The 24,019-nt window shown below is 35.4% G+C and overlaps 2 protein-coding genes across 10 annotated transcripts in view; both read right to left on the reverse strand.

The window, feature by feature from the left end:
• Nucleotides 1-16,155, reverse strand: part of Brip1 (BRCA1 interacting helicase 1) — a 160,861-nt gene extending 144,706 nt beyond the window's left edge. For 2 of the 5 annotated variants that reach the window (XM_048788195.1, XM_048788181.1), the window contains exons 1-4: nucleotides 12,605-12,680; nucleotides 10,500-10,622; nucleotides 7,680-7,791; nucleotides 5,129-5,302 (exon numbers count right to left, since the gene is read on the reverse strand). In XM_048788195.1, coding sequence (XP_048644152.1) covers nucleotides 5,129-5,302; nucleotides 7,680-7,791; nucleotides 10,500-10,592 — 379 coding nt within the window. In that variant the 5' untranslated portion in view covers nucleotides 10,593-10,622; nucleotides 12,605-12,680. Of the gene's footprint in view, nucleotides 1-5,128; nucleotides 5,303-7,679; nucleotides 7,792-10,499; nucleotides 10,623-12,296; nucleotides 12,478-12,511; nucleotides 12,681-16,019 lie in introns of those variants that run through there. The other 3 variants (XM_048788186.1, XM_048788184.1, XM_048788189.1) reach the window with 3 other exon arrangements.
• The window catches only part of Ints2 (integrator complex subunit 2), a 50,432-nt gene continuing 40,738 nt past the window's right edge, over nucleotides 14,326-24,019 (reverse strand). For 4 of the 5 annotated variants that reach the window (XM_048788147.1, XM_015495375.2, XM_048788163.1 and 1 more), the window contains exons 20-25: nucleotides 21,669-21,867; nucleotides 18,700-18,951; nucleotides 18,247-18,354; nucleotides 17,795-17,900; nucleotides 16,502-16,678; nucleotides 14,326-16,393 (exon numbers count right to left, since the gene is read on the reverse strand). In XM_048788147.1, coding sequence (XP_048644104.1) covers nucleotides 16,224-16,393; nucleotides 16,502-16,678; nucleotides 17,795-17,900; nucleotides 18,247-18,354; nucleotides 18,700-18,951; nucleotides 21,669-21,867 — 1,012 coding nt within the window. In that variant the 3' untranslated portion in view covers nucleotides 14,326-16,223. Of the gene's footprint in view, nucleotides 16,394-16,501; nucleotides 16,679-17,794; nucleotides 17,901-18,246; nucleotides 18,355-18,699; nucleotides 18,952-21,668; nucleotides 21,868-24,019 lie in introns of those variants that run through there. The other variant, XM_048788172.1, reaches the window with a different exon arrangement.

Raw genomic sequence — 24,019 nt, forward strand, 5'->3', positions numbered from 1 at the left:
AAAAAAAAAAAAAAAAAAAAAAAAAAAAAAGAAATACTGTCTAACTATATTGTCCACATTGGACTCAAACTTGCAATTATCCTGCTTTAGCTTCCTAGTCCATGGTATTACAGGGACTAAGTTGCTGAGGCTTAGGACTATTTTTTAAAATAAATATTGCTTAATATCTCTAAAGTAGTGATGAAAGACCTAGAACTTCCTTGATCCACTGTCCCCTTAACCTTATAAGATGTGTTTGAAGCATTGTTTGAAAATCACTATGGTTTTGTCTTTCATATCTAGATCTTCAATCTACCTACAATGGATTTTTATGTATGGTATAAAGTAGGGCTCTAATTTCAATTTTTTTCCATATCAATACCCAATAGTTTCAGAATCACTTATAGAAAAGTCACTCCTTTCCCCTATGCTCTGTAGGAGTACTTCCAATAACAAGTTTCTGGATACATGTGGGACTGAATTTGGATTCTCTATACTTTTACACTGGTTTATCACTGTGCTAATATCAAACTGTCTGAATTACTAAGTTTTATGTGTAATAAATTGAATATCTTATATATAAAGTTCTCTCTTTGACCTGTTTCTTTCAAATTGTGTTGGCTAGTCTTTAACATTTCCATATATTTTAGATAAGACATGCAATTTCTTTGCTTTGTTGTTTTGGTTTTTTGGTACAGAGGATTGAACCCAGTGGTGCTTAACCACTGGGGCACATCCCCAGCCCTTTTTAAATTTTATTTGGAGACACAGTCTCACTGAGTTGCTTGGCGCCTCGCCATTGCTGAGGCTGGCTTTGAATTCGCAATCTTCCTGCCTCAGCCTCCCGTGCTGCTGGGATTACAGGCATGTGCCACTGCGCAAAGCAAGACACGCTAATTTGAGTTCTGTAATTTTTAAATAAACCAGTAAAATAACTACAGAATAAGCCTATATTAGTAATTATCAACTGGAGCAATTTAAATATCACCACTCCCTACACTTTGGGATACTAAATAATGTCTGTACACATTTTTGGTTGTCACAAAAATGGGAAGGGAGGTAAGGGTATAGTTCAGTGATAGAGTGCATGTGTGAAACCTTGGGTTCAATCCTCAAAACCAAATGGGGTGGGGAAATGCTAGGAAGGGTGCTACTGTCATCTAGCATGTAGAAGGCCAGGGATATTGCTAAATATCTCACAATGCATGGGCAGATGCCATAAAAAAGAATTATCACACTCTAAAAGTTAACAGTACCACTATTATGCACTGTGCCATCAAGGAGCAAATTTGCACAGGCTCATTAAACATTTAAGAATTGTTTACTAAAAATAATAATTTAGCCTGGCATGGTGGCACATGCCTGAAATCCAAGCAATTCAAGAGACTAAGGCAGGAGGATCACAAATTCTAGGTCAGCCTCAGCAACTTAGCAACACCCTATCTCAAAAGAAAAATAAAAAGGGCTAAGAATGTGGCTCAGTGATTGAAGCGCCTCTGGGTTCAATCCCCAGTACCCTTCCCCACTCCTCCCCCCCAAAACAATCAATAATTTAGTTTTACAAAAATTGATCTGCCATCCTGCAAATAAAAGTAACCCTGCCAGATGTGGTGGTATGAACCCACAGTATCAGATATTCAGGAAACAAAGCCACAAAAATTGTTAAGTTTGAGATAAGCACAGGCAACTTAGCAAGACCCTGTCTCAAAATTTTAAAAAGAGCTAGAAATGTAGCTCAGTGGTTGAGGCCCTGGGTTAAATCCCCAGTACTGCACAAAAACAAACAAACAAAAAAAACAATGAAAAACAAGTAAGGGTAACCCCGATTCATAAAAACAAAAATCATACTATCATTACACATAAAATGACTTCATAGTGGGACAGTTCACAAGAAGCTTATCAAAAGGGTTAAATCTTTGAGATGCATGCTTTAAAAAGCAAGATACCAGTATCTCCCAAATATACTATAAAGAAAAAGAAACTCCTAGAAATCAGAAAAAAAAAAAAAAAAACAATAGATAAATTGGCAAACAACTTGAACTTGAACAGGCAATTCACTAAAGAAGATATTAAAAGATGAACAAACATAGAAGAAAATGTACATTGGTCACTAGACAAATACCAATTAAAAATCAGGGCCAACTGAGGCATGCCTACAATTACAGATAACTCTAGATACTGAGGCAACTTAGAGGCCAGCTAGCCTGGGCAACATAGTCAGACCCTGTCTCAAAAGTGAAGTTAAAAGGGTTGGGGATATAGTTCAGTAGTAGAGTGCTTGCCTAACACATATGAGGCCCTATGTTGAACCACTAGTACAGAAAAAATTTAAAGAACCTCAGCACTGGGATTAGGGTTGGCCCTGGGTTTGATCCTCAACACCAGAGAAAATGAAGCAAAACAAAAAAATCTCAATGAGAACACCACACATGCACAAGAATGGCTAAAATTTTTAAAAACTGGAAATATCAAGTGCTAACAAGAATGATGATTTTCAGGGCTGGAGTTATAACTCCAGTGGTAGAGCACTTGCCAGGAATGTGTGAGGCACTGGGTTCAATTCTCAGCATCCCATATAAATAAATAAAATAAAGATCTATCAACAACTAAAAATAAATAAATAAAAGAATGATGAAGATTTTCATATACAGGCATACCTTGGAGATATGATGAGTTCAGTTTCAGACCATCTGAATAAAGCAAATATTGCAATATAGTGTCACAAGAAATTTTTGGTTTCCTAGTATATACAGAAGTTATGTTTAGCCAGATATGGTAGTGTATGCCTGTGAACCTAGCAACTGGGGGGGCTAATGGAGGTAAGAGCATAAGTTCAAGGCCAGCCTCAGCAATTTAGCTGAGGCCCTAAGCAACTCAGAAAGACTCTGTTTTAAAATAGAAAGGCTTGGGGATGTGGTTCAGTGGTTAAGCATAAGTTCAAGGCCAGCCTCAGCAATTTAGCTGAGGCCCTAAGCAACTCAGAAAGACTCTATTTTAAAATAGAAAGGCTTGGGGATGTGGTTCAGTGGTTAAGTGCCCTAGGACAGGAAGGAAGGAAGGAAGGAAGGAAGGAAGAAAAAAGCGATGTTTATACAATACTATAGTCTATTAAGGCTACAATAGCGCTGTCAGAAAAAATATATATATACCTTAATTTAAACACACCTTATTATGCTGGGCACAGTGGCATACACCTATAATCCCAGCAGCCCGGGAGATTGAGGCAGGAGGATTGTGAGTTCAAAGCCAGCCTCAGCAATAGCGAGGGACTAAGCAACTCAGTGAGACCTTGTCTCTAAATAAAATTTTAAAAAGCACTGGCAATGTGGCTCAGTGGCTAAGTGCCCCTGACAATGCCTGGTGCCCTCCCCCCAAAAAAACCTTACTATTAAAGAATTCTAATAATTATCTGAGCTGTCAGAAAAAAATACCATCAACATTTTTTCAATGCCACAGAATTTCACTTTTTAAAAAAATAAAAACAAAAATACCACAGTATCTGCAAAGCATAATAAAGTGTGATATGAATGTACTGAGAACAGGTGTAGTGGTAGGAACACATAAATTGGTTCAACCACTTTGGAAAATTTTGGCAGTATCTACTATAGTTGAATATACATAAAAACAGACCAGCAATTCCATTCTTAGGTATGTATCTAACAGAAAATACTTATTTGCACCAGTATGAAAAGGAAAAAAAAAATTTTTTTCATAATTACATTAAACAAAGGCAGAAACAATCCAATTGTCTAATGAACATAAAATAGATTAATAAATTCTGGTAATGTTCACACAAGAAAATAATATACTAAAACAAGAATTATGACCATATGAAAGAGCATGGATGACTCTCGCAAATACAGGTTAAGCAAAAGCAGACACTATAGAACATATATAATTCCATTTCTAAAAAAGCAAAATTCATCATTTCTGACAGAAGGTAGAATAAGTCACCTATGGAGAGAAGGCATAGTGCCCAAAAAAGAACAGGGGAGCCTATGAGGTGTGGGTAATGTCTTTTTTTTTTTTTTTTAAATCTAAGTGGTAGTTACATGAGTAAATATTCATTTTGTGAAAATTCAAGCTATATTCTAAGGATTTGCACTTTTCTGTATTTAGGTTATATCCTGTCAAAGAATTTACTTACAAAGAGGGTATTAGAACACAACCCAGATTTACCCTATTTGGACAATTCTCAATAATCCCGACTAACAGTAGTAAAAAGCAGAAACACGTAATATTTTTAAAAATTTTATGGTAGTGTTACTATATTTCTCTTACTCTAATAAGAACTATTTAAGGGAGGCTGCAGTTGTAGCTCAGTGGTAGAGTGCTTGCCTAGCATGTGTGAGCACTGGGTTCGATCCTCAACGCCACATAAAAATAAATTTAAAAAAAAAGGTATGTGTCCATCTATAGCTAAAAAAATTTTAAAAATAAAAGAACAATTTAAGGACCATACATAAAACATACCTGATTCTTACACAGAACACTATTTTCAGAAGGCAGGCAAATTTATCAAGAATGAATAATGAGATTGTGTTTTAGGATACAAACACTATGTTTTATAAAAAAGTTTAGCATATAGGGCTGGGGATGTGGCTCAAGCGGTAGCGCACTCGCCTGGCATGTGTGCAGCCTGGGTTCAATCCTCAGCACCACATACAAACAAAGATGTTGTGTCCGCCGAAAACCAAAAAAAAAAAAAATATATTAAAAAATTCTCTCTCTCTCTTTAAAAAAAAAAAAGTTTAGCATATAATTAATAATACTGACTACAAATGATATAAATTTCTAATCTTTTTACAAGACCATATCAATTTCTAATCTTTTACTTTCCTTTAGATTCATCAAAAAACAATGTAAGCCAGCAAAATGTCTCAAAGGACTAAGTCAAACCAAGAATTGAAAAAGGCTGAAGTTATTTTAAAATAATTCCAGCTGGGTATATAACTTAGTGGTGAAGCACATGCTTAGTATGCACGAGGCCCTAGGTTTCATCCCTAGCACCAAACATAAATAAATAAATAAATCCATAAAAATTATGTAGAGATACATAATTAATTATGCTAACTAAACTAAGCCTCATATCAGTAATAATTAAGGCTCCATACAAATAACCAGCAGATCCAAGAGAAATACAATTTACCTTGACAAGTCGATGAACTGCCATTTCTTTCAGAAGGTGGCGTGCTTGGACTATTGAAATGAGGTGAAGTTCCTTGGTTCAGGTCTCTGTGTGTGAAATTCTTTGAATGGCATGTACAACAACATGACAATGGTACTTCAGTTTTTTTACTTAAGCCTTCATCCATTGGCTTCCCTAAAAATCAAAGAACCTTCATATGTAACATATGTAATTAAATAAATATTACTCTTTCTCCACAGCTAGGGGGAGCAACCACTTCAGTCCACCCAGGATTGGAAGATTTTATAGGATACAAATTTTTAGGGCAAAAACTAGGAAAGTACTAGACCTGGCAAACCTGGACAAGCTAGTCATACTATCTATAGCATTGAATTATGACAGGAGAGAAATGCTTATGTCAGAGTATTTATAGAGAAGTTACCATCAATTTCTATAATTGACAAAAATCTAAGAACAAAGATTAATAATATAATAAAAGCACAACCACTAAAATGTTCATTAATACTGAAATTTATTTTAAAAATCAAGCAGGAAGGAATAAAACAAAGACCTAAAGCATATTCTCTCTCATTTTTCCTCTCAGTACTGGGGACTGAACCCAGGGTCTCTATCATTGAGCTACATCCCCAATCTTTTCAAATTTTTATTCTAGACAGGGTCTCAATAAGTAACCCAAGCTAGCTTCAAATTTGCAATTCTCCTACCTCAGTCTCCCAAGCACCACCACCATGCCTGGCTCTGAAGCATATTCTTAATTACTACCATTTCGCTAAATGAAGAATCTCAAAGTTCAATATCCTAAATAATAATGTAAACACATAAGGGTAATGGCACTTTTTTTTCCTTCATTTTGAGATAGGGTCTTGCAAAGCTGCTTAGAGCCTCACTTAGCTGCTGAGGGTAGCTCTGAACTTGTGATCCTCCTGCCTCAGCCTTCTGAGCCAGTTGAATTACAGGCTTGCAACACCACAGCTGGCTAATAATCTCATTTTCTCCCCAAAGATTAACATTAGTAGAAATCAAAATGGATAATCCAAAGCTTATAATATATTTACTTTTTAACAGTCTTGTCAGTAATACAAACATTTCCTTTTGAAGATTTATCTATATACATACACACCCGAGGTTAAGTTCAAATTCTCCTAAAACTTTAGGTCAAAACCATCTAGTTAGGTACCTCATGTTAGGTGCAAGGCAGGCTGAACTAAGTTGTCTGCAGGGCAGGCTGAACGAATGTTAGCTGCAGGATAACCCAGGGACTCAACCCCGCCTCTGTCTGGTCCTTTATCATCTGTTTGCTTCAAGTCTGAACACTCAAACTCACTCAAGGCTGAACACTGGACCCCCACCTGTCTGGTGCAACAGAAACCACATCTGACACTTGCCTTGTCTGCCTGAAGGCCGACGATGGCACCCTTAGCAACTACTGTATGATCCAATCACTATACACCAACAAGGCAGCTTGCAGACCCAAAGACCCCATGAGATTTTGGCTATAAAAACTCCCTCCTGCTGGGCCCTTCTCTCTTGCTCGCGCTCTCTCTCTCTCTCTTGCTCTCTGGCGCGCGTTCTTTCTCTCTCTCAAGCTCACTCTCTCTCTTTCTTCTCTCACTTTCTTCTCTTGCGCACTCTCTTTTCTCCTTTTTCGCATTGTTGCATCAAGATCTCTTGGTCACTCCGAGTGTTGTGGTCACTTTTCTTTCATCCCAGATGTATTCATTACTGCATCTTGAATTATATAATCTTTGAAAATTATATAATCTTCAAAAGAAGATTATAACATTTTCATAAAAGTAAATATTAATAAGCATTTTGTTAGCAAATAAAGTAAAATAGGAAATACTATGAATTCATACAAATAATACAATAAACCTCTGCTCACCTAATATCCAAACAAGTAGTTAGATCAACTAGAATTGTTTTTACGTATTCCATGTTCTAATGTTATGAAAGTCAGATAAGCAAATATAGTAGAGGATCTACTCAAAAAACCCAACAATATTAGAATTATGACAGCTTCATCCCTTGCATTTTTTACAAGCCAATTATCAACAAATTATTCTCATAATGAGTCTAGGCATCCAAAATACTCATGTACTCTTTTTCTTTTTCTTTTTGTGGTGCTGGGGATCGAACCCAGGGCCTTGTGCATGCATGGCAAGCACTCTACCAACTGAGCTATATCCCTAGCCCTTATGTACTCTAATCATCAAATAAAAGGACAAATTATATTCTTTTAGGATTAAACATATTTTGCTATATTGAAACTCTTTTGAAAGATATAGAACTTATTATAAAAAAACACCTTAGGAGCTGGAGATGTGGCTCAGTTGGTAGAGTGCTTACCTTGCATGCACAAGGCCCTGGGTTCAATCCCCAGCACCACACACACACACATACACACACACAAAAAAAAAAAAATGGAAAGAAACACCTTAATAGAGATTGTTCAAATTACCTAGAACATGGCTGACTCAGTCTGAATACAGTACTTTATCATATATTTTTCAGATCTCAATAAGCAACCTGAAGATATCAAGCAATTACTTACCATTAAGAGATTGCTGCCATGCTAACGCAGAACAAAGTAAGGCTAAGCTTTTTCCACTTCCTGTGGGGCTCTCCAACAAACAATGTTGACTACCATTTAATCCTCTGACAATCTACAGATAAAGAAACCAATAAAAAGTCAATAAACAGGGCTAGGGATATAGCTCAGTTAGTAGAGTGCTTATCTCACATGCACAAGGCCTTGGGTTCAATCCCCAACACCACAAAAAAAAAAAAGAAAAAGAAAAAAGTCAATAAACATTTTACTTTATTAGGTTTCTCTATCAGAAGTACAAATAAACAGCAAGAAGAATCCCATGGAACATAAGAATAGCACAAGGAAGAACCAATATTTAATTAAAACTCGACTTTATTCCTTTATACCTCTCCCTAAAATTATTTTGATTTATAAGCATACCAAGCACAACAGAAGAAATGAAAAAAGCAATTTTTCCTTCAATTATACAAGCACCAATCATTTCTATAAAATTGAAATACATTAGTACCTATGAATATCTTTGATGAAAATAATGAAAGATACTGTTATACAAAGTGTTACAACCACTTTGTAAAAAAAATTAACACTTTGTTGTAAAGTTGAAGATGCCAAAATCCAGTCCTATTACATAACCCAAACTTTTTCTATATGAACACATAAAAGTTCATAGCAGCATTGCTTGCTTATTGCAAAAGAATGTAAACAACCTAAACACCCATAGGAAAATGGAGAGATAAATTCTAATATATTCATGCAATGAAATGCCATGCCACAATTAAAATGGATTAACAATCAATAGAGCTACATCTTATAAAGACTCTGGGCTAGGGATATAGCTTAATGGTAGAGTGCTTTTTCAATATGTGTGAAGTCTTCGGACTGATCCCCAGCACTGCAAAAAATAAAAAGTTCTACAGAAAAATCAAAGTTTAAAACTGCTAGGCACAAGTACATACCTGTAATCTCAGCAATTCAGAAAGCTGAGCTAGGAGGATTGCACGTTAGAGGACAGCATGGTCAATGTAACAAGACCCTGTTTCAAATTTTAAAAAAGCACTAGAAAGTAAAAATAATAATAAAAAAGCACTGGAAGAGGCTGGGATTTTAGCTCAGTAGTCGAGTGCTTGCCTTGCACGTGTGAGGCACTGGGTTCAATCCTCAGCACTGCATAAAAATAAAGAAAGTAAAGGTATTGTGTTCATCTGCAACTAAAAAAAAATTTTAAAAAAAGAAAAAAAAAAGCACTGGAGGGCTGGAATTGTAGTTCAGTGGTGGAGGGCTAGAGTCGTAGCTCAGTGGTGGAGCAATTGCCTTGTGGAGCACTGGGTTCAATTCTTAGCACTGCATATAAATAAGTAAAATAAATAAATAAATAAAATAAAGGTCCATCAACAACTAAAAAATTTTATAAAAAAGCACTGGAGAGAGGCTGGGGTTACGGCCCAGTGGTGGAGTACTCACCTAGAACATGCGGGGCTCTGGGTTCGATCCTTAGTACCACATAGAAATAAATAAATAAAAATACAGGCATTGTGCCAACTACAACTAAGAAATATTTTTTTAAAAAAGCACTGGAGGGGCTGGGGCACGCTCAAGCGGTAGCACGCTCGCCTGGCATGCATGCGGCCCGGGTTCGATCCTCAGCACCACGTACAAACAAAGATGTTGGGTCCGCCGAGAACTAAAAAATAAATATTAAAAAATTCTCTCTCTTAAAAAAAAAAAAAAAAAAAAGCACTGGCGGGGTTGGGATTATGGTTCATCGGTAGAGCGCTCGCCTCACACATGCAAGGCCCTGGGTTCGATCCTCAGCACCACATAAAATAAATAAATAAAATAAAGGTATTGTGTTCAACTACAAAAAAATCAATATTAAAAAAAAAGGGCTGGGGATGTGGCTCAAGTGGTAGCATGCTTGCCTGGTATGCGTGCGGCCCAGGTTTGATCCTCAGCACCACATACAAACAAGGATGTTGTGTCCGCCAAAAACTAAGGAATAAATATTAAAAAATTCTCTCTCTCTCTCTTTAAAAAAAAAAAGCACTGGAGATATATCTCAGTGGTAGAGCACCAATTAGTTCAATCCCCAGTACCACCAGAAGAAAATTCTAAAACCATTGGAAACACAAAGAACAAATTCAGAATATTAATAATCTGATATAGGGTAAATATGACCAAATATTAAGATTTAAAAGCTGGAAAGCTGATTTACTCAAATGTGTGTATTAATTTTCTAGATAATTAAAATACAATCAGCCTCTGTATATATGCTCTGTATTTATGGATTGAACAAACAGCAAATCAAAAATATTCATAAAACTATTTACACAGTATTTACATTGTATTAGGCATAGGTGATCTAGAGATTAAATGACCGATATATGCAAATAGTGTACTGTTTTATATATAATAATAATTAATAATATATATGAATATATATATACAATCTGCAGATTTTGGTATAAGAAGTAGGTCTTAGAACTAATCTTGCACAGATACTTAGATACTATACTGCAAAGAAAAATACTATTTGTAAAAGACAATGTTTTCTGTAGAAAACATTAATTTATTAAATAGAAATTCCAAATGAGCTGAGAACATTCTTCAGAAAGTTCTTCCCTGCATACTAACTATAGTCATATACAGTTCAGTAGTGATCAATATTAATTTTCCCAAAGGTTAGGTGTTTTTCCAAATGAACCCAGCAAATATTATCTATCTAAATACTATCTGAGAATATAATTATAGTCACATACTCAATGTATTATGTTACAAACCATAAGTATCTATATCTAAAAGACTTAACTGCTGAAAAACACTTACAGAATTCATCATAGCAAGCTGTGATGGGTAAGCTTTACAAGGAAATTTGATCTTCACTCCGCAAATTGTATATTCAGACCACATTGAGGACATCCTGCTTTCTTGTTTACTTTAGATTCCTAACTGCAACAGAAATGAAAATCAATACTGAAACAGTGTCATTCTAAGAAAACCAGACACCCAACAGTAAAACAGAAGTCTAGAAATAAAAAATGGGATTAGTGGATTAGTAAGTGTATAAACAAAACAAAGGGAAGCAAAATAAATTTCCTATACTTATAAATAAATCAGTGGTCAAGAACATGTTTTAAGAGTGACAGGTCTGACATGGTGGCACATGCCTGTAATCCAAGTAATTCAGAAAGATGAGGCAGGAGGATTGGAAGTTCAAGGTCAGCAACTTATCAAGACCCTTAGTAACTTAGTGAGACTCTGTCTCAAAATAAAACAAAAGGGATGGGGATACAGCTCAGTGGTAGAGCACCCCTTGGTTTAATCCCCAGTATCACCTAAAAAAGAAAAAAGTCTGACAAATCTGGATTTGTATCTCTACCCTATCATGTATTCATTGTGTGACTGTGGGGTTTACTTTTCTAGACTTTGATATCCTCATCCATAAAATAAAGATAGTAACAATATCTAACCCATAATACATAACTTAATAATTGTTATTCTTATTTTGGTTATATTGTTATTATCAATCTACCAATAGGTTCCTAAGGCAACTTTCTCCAATTCCATAGCACCACTCTTTTTCTCCTATTCTATTCCTGTTTCCTCTTCCTGAAGTTCTCCAATTAGAAGGGAAAAGCTGTGGACCAGGTTTCAGGAAGCATAGATTCTAGATGAGGTCCTGAAAGTTCTCAGATAAATTATTTTTAACATGTCTTTTCACTTCTCTGGTCTAAGGTCCATGTCTGTAATAATCCCTAATTTAAAAATTGTTGCCAGGGAGAAAGTGCCTTCAGACATAGTAGGTACTCAATAATTCTTATTTAAAGGTCAGTAACTATAATGGAAAGAAGATGGGCCTTGGAGTAAGGTAAATCCAAGTTTGAATTCCAGTATGTGAATCACTTAACCTCTTTCTCAAACCTTGTTTGTGAAAATTAGCCAAGACAGAATGTGCATAACCCAGTATCTGACAGAGATATGATTTACTTTAATCCTCATCTCTTTTAAACCACTTTCTTAACCGAGAATCCATAGATGTTATTCTGAGAATGTAACCTCTTAAAATTGCATGCAGAAATTCCTCTGCATGATTGCATTTTTCTGAAGAGAAAGTTCATAGATCTCTCTTCCAATTCATATATCCTACAGAAACCAAAAAAGGGGAAAATTATATACATTTACACACACACACACACACACACACACTTTTATCAACTAAGGAATTTTTGCAATCGTGAAAAAAGTGTTAAATTCATCCTGGGGATAGAGATAGTTAAAATAGCTATTATGAAGCCAAAAACAGCCTTCACCAGTTTGTGTTTCAAAAGAAGTTAAGAATCACTGCATTTTCCAGTTCTAAAAAGGATTCTGTGATTCCATCTGTGAAGCTCTGAGAATGAGGTTTAGTGCAATCTAACATCAATCTGAATCAAGACGCAGGCCTACTCAACCTCATCCCTGGCCTGGCTGTGGCAACATTCGTCTCATAAAGAAGCAGCTTCCTCTACCGACAGCATAAAGGACAAACAAACCGTTCAGCCTCCCGCCAAGAGGCAAAGAGGGCCCAGGGCTCACGTCATGCCTGTGCTCAAAGGAGGTAAGGATGGGTTCCCTTCCCCTTACCTCCCGCGGCCAACTGAGGTCCCGCGGCCTAGGTGATCTGGTCCACCCAGGAGAGCGGGAGAGGCTGCCAAGACCTTGGCAGAGAAACCCTGCTAGGCGCCCTTCCCCCAGACCTCCCGCAGACATGCCGGTGCTGAGGGGAAACAGAAGCAACGCGGACTGGGCTCCAACTCATGGCGGGGAGGATAACATCTTTGAGAGCAAATAATGCAGACCTCCTAGCAGAGAAAAAATGGCGCAAGCCTTAATTCTCTCTTTTCCTCGCAGACTACTACTCCCTGGTGTGTCGCGAGTTCCAGCCGCTTTACCTTTTCCCGGCTCCAGCTCTCATTCCTCTCGGCACAACTCCGAATGAGTTCCCGCTTCCCACCCCCTTGACTCCCAACACCCAATCGCCGAGAGAGAGCTCACACAACCAATCACCCGCCAAGACCGGAAAGCAAATAGCCAATCCCAGCGAGAGGTTAGGGGGCGAAAACTCTAGCACCCAATGGAAACCTCCAAAATAAGAACCGACCCAATGTACTTGGAGGCGCCAGAAAGCAGCCACCGTAGAGGGAAGAGTGGACTGGAGTAAACCCCAGGGGCTTCTTTAAAGAAAAATTGCCTTCTCGGCTCATCTTTTCAAATTGATAGGGGTTAGCCGAGCAGCCAGTTCCCTGGAAACTAACGCTCATTTTGAAGGTTCGTAAACCAAAGAAAGGATACATCTTTCTAAGCCTTGCCAAGCTATTCTCTGGTGCCGCTCAATTTGAATCTCCCAACTTTACAGGAGCCATAGTATAAAAAAAAAGAAAAAAAAAAAAAAAAAAAACGGAATTGCTAGACTACAGAACCAAACTAGGCGAAGATTCTGACAATTGGCAGTTTCAAAATCAAGGCTTTCCCGGATGATAGAATCTGCCAGAGATAATGCTCTCCAAAATCTCCAGCAACAGATAGATCATTTCTACTTACTTTAACGCTTACTTGCTTTCTATGCTTCCTAAAACCAGTGTATTCTTATGTACAATTCAGTTTCGTCGAGGTAGGGGGTTAGGGTTGATCTCGCCAAATTTATTTATTGTTTAAATTCTGTATGACCAACAGGGTGCTTACCTGTAACCCCAGCTACTCAAAAGATTGAGGTAGGAGGATCTCAAAGTTTCCTGTCTCAAAAGTCTGGAGGAATAACTCAGTGGTAGAGCACCCCTGGGTTCGACTCCCAGTACTGGGGGAAAAAAATCTGTGTAACCTACACTTGACTCAAATACTATTATCCCAAAAAAGGCAAAATCTGAGAGGGTTTCTTAAATTCATATGACTAGTTTGGGGAGGGAGGTTTGCTGGGAGTAGGGAGCAGAAGGCATTCACAGTTCAGTTGTGCATATCCTGAAAATAATAAAACTTGTCATATAAATAAATTATGCCCGTTGACCTAGTAATCTCAGACCCAGAAATGTGTCCCAAAGACATAATGTAAAAGAAAAAAAGGTGGTAATACCTCAATTCGTAACACTACTTACCTATTTGTAATACTGCCAAAAAAAAATTAGATTTCCCATTCTAGGAGATAGTTATATCAATTAAATAAATTATGAAGCCAATAAAATTATTTTAAAAATTAAACTACTTGCAAGAAAAAATATCTTATAAAGTGAAAAAATCAGACTCCATGTTGAATGTTAAGAATTTAGTAATGTGAAAATACATATGGATAAACACAAAGGAGTAATTTACTATTACAAAGGGATGAAGAATAATTTATCTTAAAAAAATCCTTAAAAGAAACTGCAGATTGTTATTTTCCTCTTACCATTTTTTAAAAGATCAAATAATTGAAGTAACTGCTCCAGGGTTAACTATCATATTCCTGACTTAAATTCCAAAGGCTTTCAATTAACTCTAACCTCTTATTGCCATTTAATGTGTGGGGCATAACAGAAAGTGATATACCTAACTTCTGGAACCAGGCAATCCTGGACTTCAATACCTTCAGCTGTTCCTTTCAGGGTTACAACTATTATGGAATGAAACACCAAAAACTAAGTTCATTTGATAAAGAATATGAATGTTTATAAATCAATATCCAAAATAGCTGCACACATCTGTTTTCACTTGAATAAAAAAAATCATTGTGACAAATTTTATAACCTTAACTTAAAATACATGAATATTAACATTTACTAATATATTTACACATTTATTTACATCATCATCAACAAAGCTGATGAAAAACAGCATGTTATTATTTTAACACAGCAGGTTTTGACCAATCTTTCGAAAAATCAATCCAGAAAATGTGCACTGCATTTAGTTAGAAAACATACTTCAACCTTTTCTGAAGTCCTAAGAGGTACCTATTCACACAAAATATTCCAAGGCCTCAGTTTAAAAATAAAACAGGAGCAGCTGTATTTAATTTTATGAGACTACAAAACTGCCTTGTTTAAAAATATGAAAATTCTTGTGGTATTTTTTCATCATACTCTTTTATTCTTCACATCAAAATTACTTAATTACATTAAGCATCTAATAAAAAGTTACAAATATTCTATCACTCATGATACTATACACTCCATGATTGGAAACAGCTACAAACTAGTTTTTATAGAATATCATTATGAGGTAGGGCCAGTAGTAACCCCATTTTACAAAGAAAGAAAATGAGATGTGACTATTTGCTAGTGAAAAGGTTTGAAGTTAAATTTCTTTCCTTAAAAAACACTTTATTAGCTTGCTTAACTTCTTTTACCAGCGAAAAGGCTTGTTTCAAGCCGGGGCAGGATGGGTTGGGGTGGGGGACAATTGAGGTATATCCCAGAGAGCAAAGAGAAGTACCTTCTACAATGGACACTTAATTTTTTTTTTTAAAGAAAAATGTAGATTATGGTTTTCTTAATGCACCTACCTAATCAATGGGAGTTACTAACAGAGAGCTGCAAAATCCTTCAGCAAGACAGTATTTGCCACATTTTAATTTTTCCTGAGGTTTAAACACTGTATAATATTTTCTCAAAGATCTTCTCAAAGGAAAATGTGAATCATAATCCTGATGATAAACCAAGAGCTCTTTAATCCAGTGGGGTTTATTGCTCTAAGTTTCTTTTAATTTGATATATATTCCCATCTCTGAGAATTAGATAAGTTAATAAAGCATTATAAAAATAAATGTAAAAAATAAAATAAATGAGACTTCCTTTCAGGTTCCTCTCCGCACAGAGATGTTTCTATAAACACTTTTAAACTAGTATCTTCAAATTCCAAATTATTCAAGTATCTCTTCAAACATATGGCTTCATACATTAGTAAAAATTAAAGCAAATATTTGAAATCATCACATGTAATTCTATGGAAATCACTTACAGAAGCTACTTGCCTTTTGTTTAAAGCCTTAATACTGTTTCTTGAGAACTAGAATATCAACCTGCATTACTATTACTTGTATTACAAGTCTTGGGATTTCTATTTGGATATTTAACTCCTAATTTTTCCTGAATTCTCCCTTTGCTTAATCCCTTTTTCACCCTCCCATCCTTTGATCTTTGTCATACTCTGTTACAAGCCCACGGGTAAAACACTAGGGCTACCCACACACTCATTTTTATGAGAAACATTAAATTAAAGGCATGGCAGTCTTTCTTTGCTTCAAAAGCTAAGTACAAGGCCAAATTCCCATTCCAGTAATGAGTTTCTTAAATGTGTTCCCAATGGTAAAAAAGCTCAGCTACAACATAAACATACCAGCAAAGTAGATCCAAAGACGTGCCAATCAAACATAAGCAAGCATAATTCTCAGAGAGTTCTAAATTGTATTCATGTTGAACTGAATCAATTCAGCAATTCCAAGACATTACTGCTCCCACTCAGTTTAGAGCTGCTATAAGATGCAGATTCATGATGGATATATGCAGTGAACAGCTTCGTTTTTTGTTTCAAAATTTTTTTTTAAATTCCACTAACACTCATGTTTATTATTTCAATTACTGTACTCTCAATACAATGACAGAGCTGTACATCAGGATCCATGCTTCCGGTGTCCCTGGATCCATTTTTGTAAGCTGGATCTTTACAGATTCGAGACCATCCACTTGGTTTCTCCTTTATTTGTTGAAGACCTAAAACGCATAAAGAAAGAAAAACAAATTAAGCCAAGAAATCTGGAAAGTAATCTGCCTTCTCATTTAAAATACTTAGATGACTTCTGAACGTGAGTTATCACTTACGTGTAATGATTGGGTCAATGTCTCTTGTCTGAGTGGCAACATCAGAGGCACAAACTTGTCCTATTTGAATCAGCAAAGACATAATATCCTCATACAGTGGAGGAAATGCTCGACAAAAAGACACTAAACTTGGAAGAGTTGGCATGAAAAAAGCATACCGTTTAGCCTGTGTTAAAACTGTTGGAAAGAAATCAAATAGAATTTTTTTTACTTTTCAAATATAAATTCTACATACACAGCTTATACAACAAACTAAGGCCCCTAGTCTATACTAGAGATACTGTTAGAGCTCACAATCTAGTCAAACATCCAAGATATAAATATTTATTGTGCCCAAGCACTATGATAAGTGCACTGCCTGCTTTTAATTTTCACAATTTTATGAATGAGGAAAGTACTATTATGACATCCATTTTACATGAGAAAATTTAAATAAACCTTAGTTAAAAAAAAAAAAAAAAAACTTGTTCCAAGTCACACAGCCATTTAGTGGTGAAACTGGGATTAAATTCAGGTAATATAAACTCTGAACCATTACAAATAATTATGAGGCAAATAAAATGAAAAGAAAAATGAACAGAGTAGCCTGGGGAACACAGAGAAAGAATACTAAATTAACTAAATTTAATTAATTAAATAACTTTAAAGGATTGAATTATTGTTCATACATATGTTTTGAAAATTTTTTTTAGTTGCAGACGAACACATACTTTTATTTATTTTTATTTGGTACTGAGGATTGAACCCAGTGCCTCACACATGCTAAGCACAGCCCAGTCCACATATTTTAAAGTAGTTTATTTTCATACTATTTTACTCTACAAACCCGAAAGTGGTAAAAATGTTAGGATATGTTTTAAAACTTAAGAAAGCAAATAATATATTTATATGTTCTTTATACATATGATTATATTTTTCTGGAACTCCTGAGCATGTGTAATAAATCACAGCTTGTTTTCTACTGACATAATTATATTCACAAACTAAATTTGACTTCCATTTACAAGATTTGGAAAATTTAGTCTACTGTAAGTCTGTATTCTTACTCATTCACAAAATAAAAGATACAATTTGCCTACCTATTCATCTCTTCTATATAATAAATCACATTTCTAAATAGAAAATTTTTGAAAAGAAGAATAAAACAAAGATGGTGTAATTAAACCAATAATGAAATATATTCCATCATACTGTTTCACATTAACACACAAAAAAACAAGTCACTAAATTCAGAAAATACATGTACTAATGTATGTTAGAAATTTTTGTTATTGATGTTGACTGTCTACAAACCTGTCAGCAAAGTTCCCATGACATTTACAGCTAAGCGCGCCACACTAAGTGATTTTGGTAATGCATACTGGATACACAAGTGGGAAAGCAACTGGATAGCAAATATCTGTAATATAAAATCCAAGTGTTACATATTTCTTTTTTTTTTTTTTTTGGACCCAGGGGCACTTAACCACTGAGCCACATCCCTAGCCCTTTTCATTTTTAGTTTGATTAGAGTCTCACTAAATTGCTTAGGACCTCATAAAGTTGCTGAGGCTGACTTGGAACTTGTGATCTTCCTGCATCCCAAGATGCTGGGATTACAGGCATGTACTAACAACACCAACGAAAATGTTACATATTTCTCAAGAAAAAATTTTAAGTATTAAAAATTATAAAATGTTTTTATATAATTAGGAACATTCCAGAGTTAAATCAAAATTTTCTTAAAGCTCAAAAATGTTTATTACCTGTTTTTCAAGTTCTGGCTGTGCAATAAGCTCAGGTATAAAATCCAGACAGATGTGCATAGATGGAATACCTGCGACTGTCAGAGGCAAAAGTTCACATGGATAACCCTATCTCAACAAGAAAGGGGAAAAAGTTAAAAATAACTATGTCAAATAAATTAGATAAAAACATAAATGAAGGGTTTACTTCTTTTCTGCAAAAGATGTTCAGAAGGCTACAGTGCCCTACATGTATCCTGGCATTAAAATTTTCTGATGAACAAGAATAGAGATAAATTATTTGAATACTTTATTAGGTTGAAAAAAATCATAAAAATTTGAATTTTTCTCTATATTGTGAAGGACTATGATCATTTATATTACTCTAATTTCTAACTGACCTCTATTAAGTTAGTATTAAAAACACCCAATATATATAAAGTTCAACCACACAGGAACTCTTTGAAAACACACCTGAAAATGAACAAGTTTAGCAATGTTGGGATCTGCAATGTACATTTGGTGCAACAGACAACAGATAAGGCACTGAACTTCTCGAAGGTTACAGAGCAAATTGTCTTCTCCTTCCTCCATTTCCTTATTTGGCGTGCTGGTGGTAATGACACTTTGAACATTCCTTAGCAAACCGTCTGGATTGACACCTTTTGCTTTTTCCTCTTCAGTAGGTAAACAAATCTCTAAGAGAATCTGGACAGCTGCACTATCCTACAAGCAAATGAAACAGAATGAAGGTAAGAAGTTTTTGAAATGGTGGTTTCAAAACCCTATCTGTTTTTTCTTTTCACATGAACAGAAATTACAAAACAAGTAGTTTCTTAAAATATACACAAACTGCACATTTTAGAACAGAAGTGAGCGATTTATGGAGCACTTCTTTAGGGTCATGAACCCCTTAAGAATCAAAATAAAACTATATACTTTCTTCCCATAACATACATAAACAAACACAATGCATAATCTCAGGGGTCATATATTTCTAAGGCAGATCCATAGACTCCAGTTTAAGAACTTGGACTAGAGGGGTACTCTGATTTACTGACATCCAAAACTGGCCCTAGCCCAAAATAACTTCTATCAAAATATCCCTTTCTTCTTCTTTATCTCCTACTTTTCCCAGGATCTGAATTATATTGCCCTCTTTTTCTCGTGTGGCTATCAATTAATTAATTTCTCTGAAATTAATAATAATAGTAATAATAATAATTAATGCGTAAGTCACTTCCCATATCTCTTTTCCATTTCAACTTGAAGACAGGGTCTTTAGTGGCCCTAGTTTTGCAAGAGATTATACCTCATAATCCCATCTACCTACACAGCTCACTGTGGCTCAGCCTATAAGCTTTTTTTTAAAAAACAAAAAATATTTATTTTTTAGTTTTAGGTGGATACAATATCTTTATTTTACATTTATGTGGTGCTGAGGTTCGAACCCAGGGGCTCATGCATGGTAGGCGAGCACTCTACCACTGAGCCACAATCCCAGCCCTCAGCCTACAAGCTTGAATGTCATTTCATAGAACAACAGCTTGAGGGGTGATCTACTTGAGGCCACTACATATGAAGGACAGCTATAATCACCTTCATCTAGATGAAGGAATTTTAGAAAAGAGAGAAAAATACATATGACGTGCATCTCTGAAATCAGCCACTGCCTGAGATAGAAGAAAACCTGAGCTAAGTGTTTAAAAACCTGATGATTATAAAATAAGGTTAGTCTCACTTTACAGTCTGTGCTGTGGCTGAGGGATTTTTAGTTTCTGATATTCTGTTTTGTTTTGATTTTGTTTCCAGTCTGTGGAGCCAGAGTGCCTACACACGAACCCTAACTCTGCCATTTACCAAACGCATTATCTTGAGTAAAGCACTTAACCTGAGCCTCATTTTCCTCATCTGCGAAAATGAAAATAATACTTCATACCTCATAGGTTGGTTGTAAAAGTTAAGTGATAATATGTGTAAATAACTTAGACCAACACAACCTAAGTTTTATATAGGGGCTGGGGTTGTGGTTCAGTGGTAGAGCGCTCGCCTAGCACGTGCGAGGTCCTGGGTTGGATCCTCAGCACCACATAAAAATAAATAAATAAAATGAAGGTATTGTGTCCAACTACAACTAAAAAATAAAAAAATAATAATAATAAGTTTTATATAGACATTAATTATTATAATCCTTAATCTCTTATCCTCACTTTTAGGGAAAGATTTATTTTAGAAATTTTTTAATGTACTGTTGTGTGGATATCCAAAAAAGAAAGTGGGGCATCACCTTGTAAGCAAACATATTAATATTTCTACAGTAAAACATACCAATAGTCATATATTAAGTGAGAAAAAGACTTTATTTCAATATCACACACTAGGGATTGTGCATCCATATCATTACTCCTAATTCCCCTTATTGCCAATGAGCAAGTTTCAGAATATATATTTCAAACTAAAAGGCATGTCTAATTTGATGACCTCAAATTGCATTATTCAAAAATGACAACTTAAGCTGGGTGTGGTGGTGCACACTTGTAATCTCAATGACTCAGGAGGCTGAAGTAGTAGGACTGCAAGTTCAAGGCCAGTCTCAGCAACTTATAGAGACCCTGTCTCAATATAAAAAATAAAAAGGTCCAGGAATGTGGCTCCATGATAAAGGACCCCTGGGTTCAATCCCTAGTACCAAAACAAAAAACAAAATAAAACAAAATACTACTTAAGAGTTTCAGGGAAATTATACATTGTTATAAAACTTTTCTAATAAAAACATGAATTACATATACTGTCATAATATTTATCACTGCCTAACATTTTACTATATATGTACTCATTTTTCTGTTTACTCTCTCTAATATTTAATTTCTTTTTCTAACATTTGCTCTTAAGAAATAAATAACCAAAGATTTTGTCTTCTTCACCAAGGTATCCCCAGTCTCTGGCACACAAATTTCCAATAAACATTTGTTGAATGAGTTCAAGAGATAACTATAAACCACTGAACTGTTAAAGCCTTATATTTTGTTAAAATATAAATCTTATCTATTCCTGGTTTCAGTCCATCCAATATACAAAAACAAAGGTCACATCATTATAATAGATTCTGTAACAAAAGAAACAGCAGAATAAAATAGACACTAGTATTGCTGTATGTATATACATGACTGTATGACCAATATGATTCTGCAACCTGTAAACTCAGAATATTGAGAAATTATACCCCATTTGATTCAAATGTATGATATGTCAAGATCATTGTACTGACATGTGCAACTAATTAAAACAAATAAAATACAAAGGTTAAAAGAAAGAAATAAAAAGGAATGCACGGCACAATATGTCACTGATATACACAGAGGACACAATATGTTATCTATTTTACTGATTTAGAAAGGAAGCCCTTGCCCTTTGGACCAAAATTTTATGTTAGTAAAATTTACCTGAGCAGCCAGTAATGCATTTTTCAGCTCTTCTCTGGTAACTTCTGGGGCATCAGTTTGTCCAACTAAACCTATTGTATTATTCTGGGAAGGCCTATCTTGCTCTGCTGTTTCCTTCAGGTGAGCACTAAGGTAAGCTTTAGATGCAAGAAGATATCCATTCAACATGTGTAGAGTAATATCCATTAGTGGGGGGCATCTAAACACAGAAAAAGGAGAAGAAAAATGTATCAGAAAGAATATAAATTAGTAAGAACATGATGAATTCAGTTTAAATAATTAGAAAAACTTGAACAGCAGAGTAGTAACTTTTCCCACTGAAGTATTTGTTATCAAAAGTTTAATGAATCAGGGCTGGGGCTCAGCAGTAGCACACTTCCCTGGCATGTGTGAGGCACTGGGTTCGATTCTCAGTACCACATATAAATAAATAAAATAAAGATCTGTCAACAACTTAAGAAAAATTTTTTTAAAAAAAGTTTAATGAATCTTTCATTTAATAATATCTTTCGTATTTGAAGGTAATATAAATAGTATTCTCTTTCAACTTATCAGCTACAATAAAATGCAGCGCAAGTGCTACTGAAGATATTCCTGTTTTGCCGAAAATGCCACTACCAATAGGTTTTTTAGATACAAGCCTGCAAAGCAGCTGTCCTCAAAAAGGCATATCCGTTATTGATAAGATGGAGACTAGATTATTCTTTTTACTTGTCTTTGACAAAACAAGACAGCAAGACAACTTTTTATTCCAAGAGTGGTTCATCCACTAACCTGGGGAAGATATTTCCTAAGCTTCAGTCTCCTCATCTATAAAATAGGTACACAATTATTCATTCCTTGAAGATTATTATAGATTAAACTTAAGTGAGGAAAAATAAAAATGAAAAATAATTTAAAAAAGAGAGAGAGAAATAATCTCTTGAATTTTAAATGCCAATTCCTTAGAAAAAAATAGAAATTTTATTTCTCAATGCAAAAAAGAATAAGTGTTTCTCATGTTTGAGGCAATGCAAGAAAGTTTAGAGGAGAAATGTTTCAGTTATGAGAGCCTTAACCCAATCAATTAGTGAATCAATTCTCTGGTGGGATTAACTAAGTATGACTGAAGGCAGGTAGGGTAGCTGGAGGAGGTGGGTTAGTGGAGGTGGGCCTTTGGGATATATATTTTGTTTCCCAGGAGTAGAGTCTCTCTCTCTGCTATCTGATCATCATGTGAGCTGCTTCCCTCTGCCACACTCTTCCACCATGATGTTCTGACTTACTTCAAGCCTCAAGGAATGGAGCCAGCTGTCTATGGACTGAGACCTGTGAAACTGTGAGCCTCTAAATAAACCTTTCCTCCCCTAAAATTGTTCTTGTCAGGTCTTTTAGTCACAGCAGTGAAAAAGCTGACTAAAACACATCCAAAGCAAAAAATAATAATATTTACAAATGTATAAGTACACAGAAAAATAATGCTACATACACACCACTATAATAAAACCAGGATTAGTCCAAATGGCCAATGAGGAATTTGGTTTTACCAATGTGGGAATAACAAATATAAGAGCAAGACTTCTTACCATACATCTTTTCTTTGGTTAATCATCTTATATGTTACAAAGTGTTTACCTATTAATATATACACTATGAAAAATTTTATACTACACAAGGAAGATGGAATACTACAACGAACCCCTAAGAACTCATCACCCAGCCTGAACTGTTATCTAAACATAGTTAGTCCTATTTCAGAAATACCCCAATCCACTTTCCAACCACTAACATTGGATTAATTCAAAGCAAATCCTGAGTGTTGTAATTTTTATATATGTATATGTTATATGTGCAATTTCATTTTTATTTTGTGTTTTTTGGTACTGGGGATTGAACCCAGGGGTGCTTAACCACTTAGTCACCTCCCTACACTTTTTGTTTTTTATTTTGAAATGGAGTCTCATTAAGTCGCAAAGGACCTTGCTAAGTTGCTAAGGCTGGCCTCAAACTTGCAACCCTTCTGCCTGAGCCTGCCAAGTCCCTGGGATCATAGTTGTGTACCACCACATCCAGCTATATGTGCAATTTCTTTTAAAACCATAAGAAGGACCACTTGGTAAAAATAAAATAAAATTTTAAAAGATGAAAAAGAATTAAAGCCAGGCACAGTGACACATGCCTGTACTCCCAGTGGCTCAGGAGGCTGAGGCAGGAGGATCATGGGTTCAAAGCCAGCCTCAGCAAAACTGAGGTGCTAAGCAACTCGGTGAGACCCTGTCTCTAAATAAAATACAAAGCAGAGCTGGGGATGTTGCTTAACTTCCAACTGTAAAGTATGCTCTTCTCAAAAATTAAGCCTCTGCTCCAAGCAT

Source organism: Marmota marmota, unplaced genomic scaffold, assembly GCF_001458135.2.
Source record: "Marmota marmota marmota unplaced genomic scaffold, marMar, whole genome shotgun sequence".
Classification (NCBI taxonomy): Eukaryota; Metazoa; Chordata; class Mammalia; order Rodentia; family Sciuridae; genus Marmota; species Marmota marmota.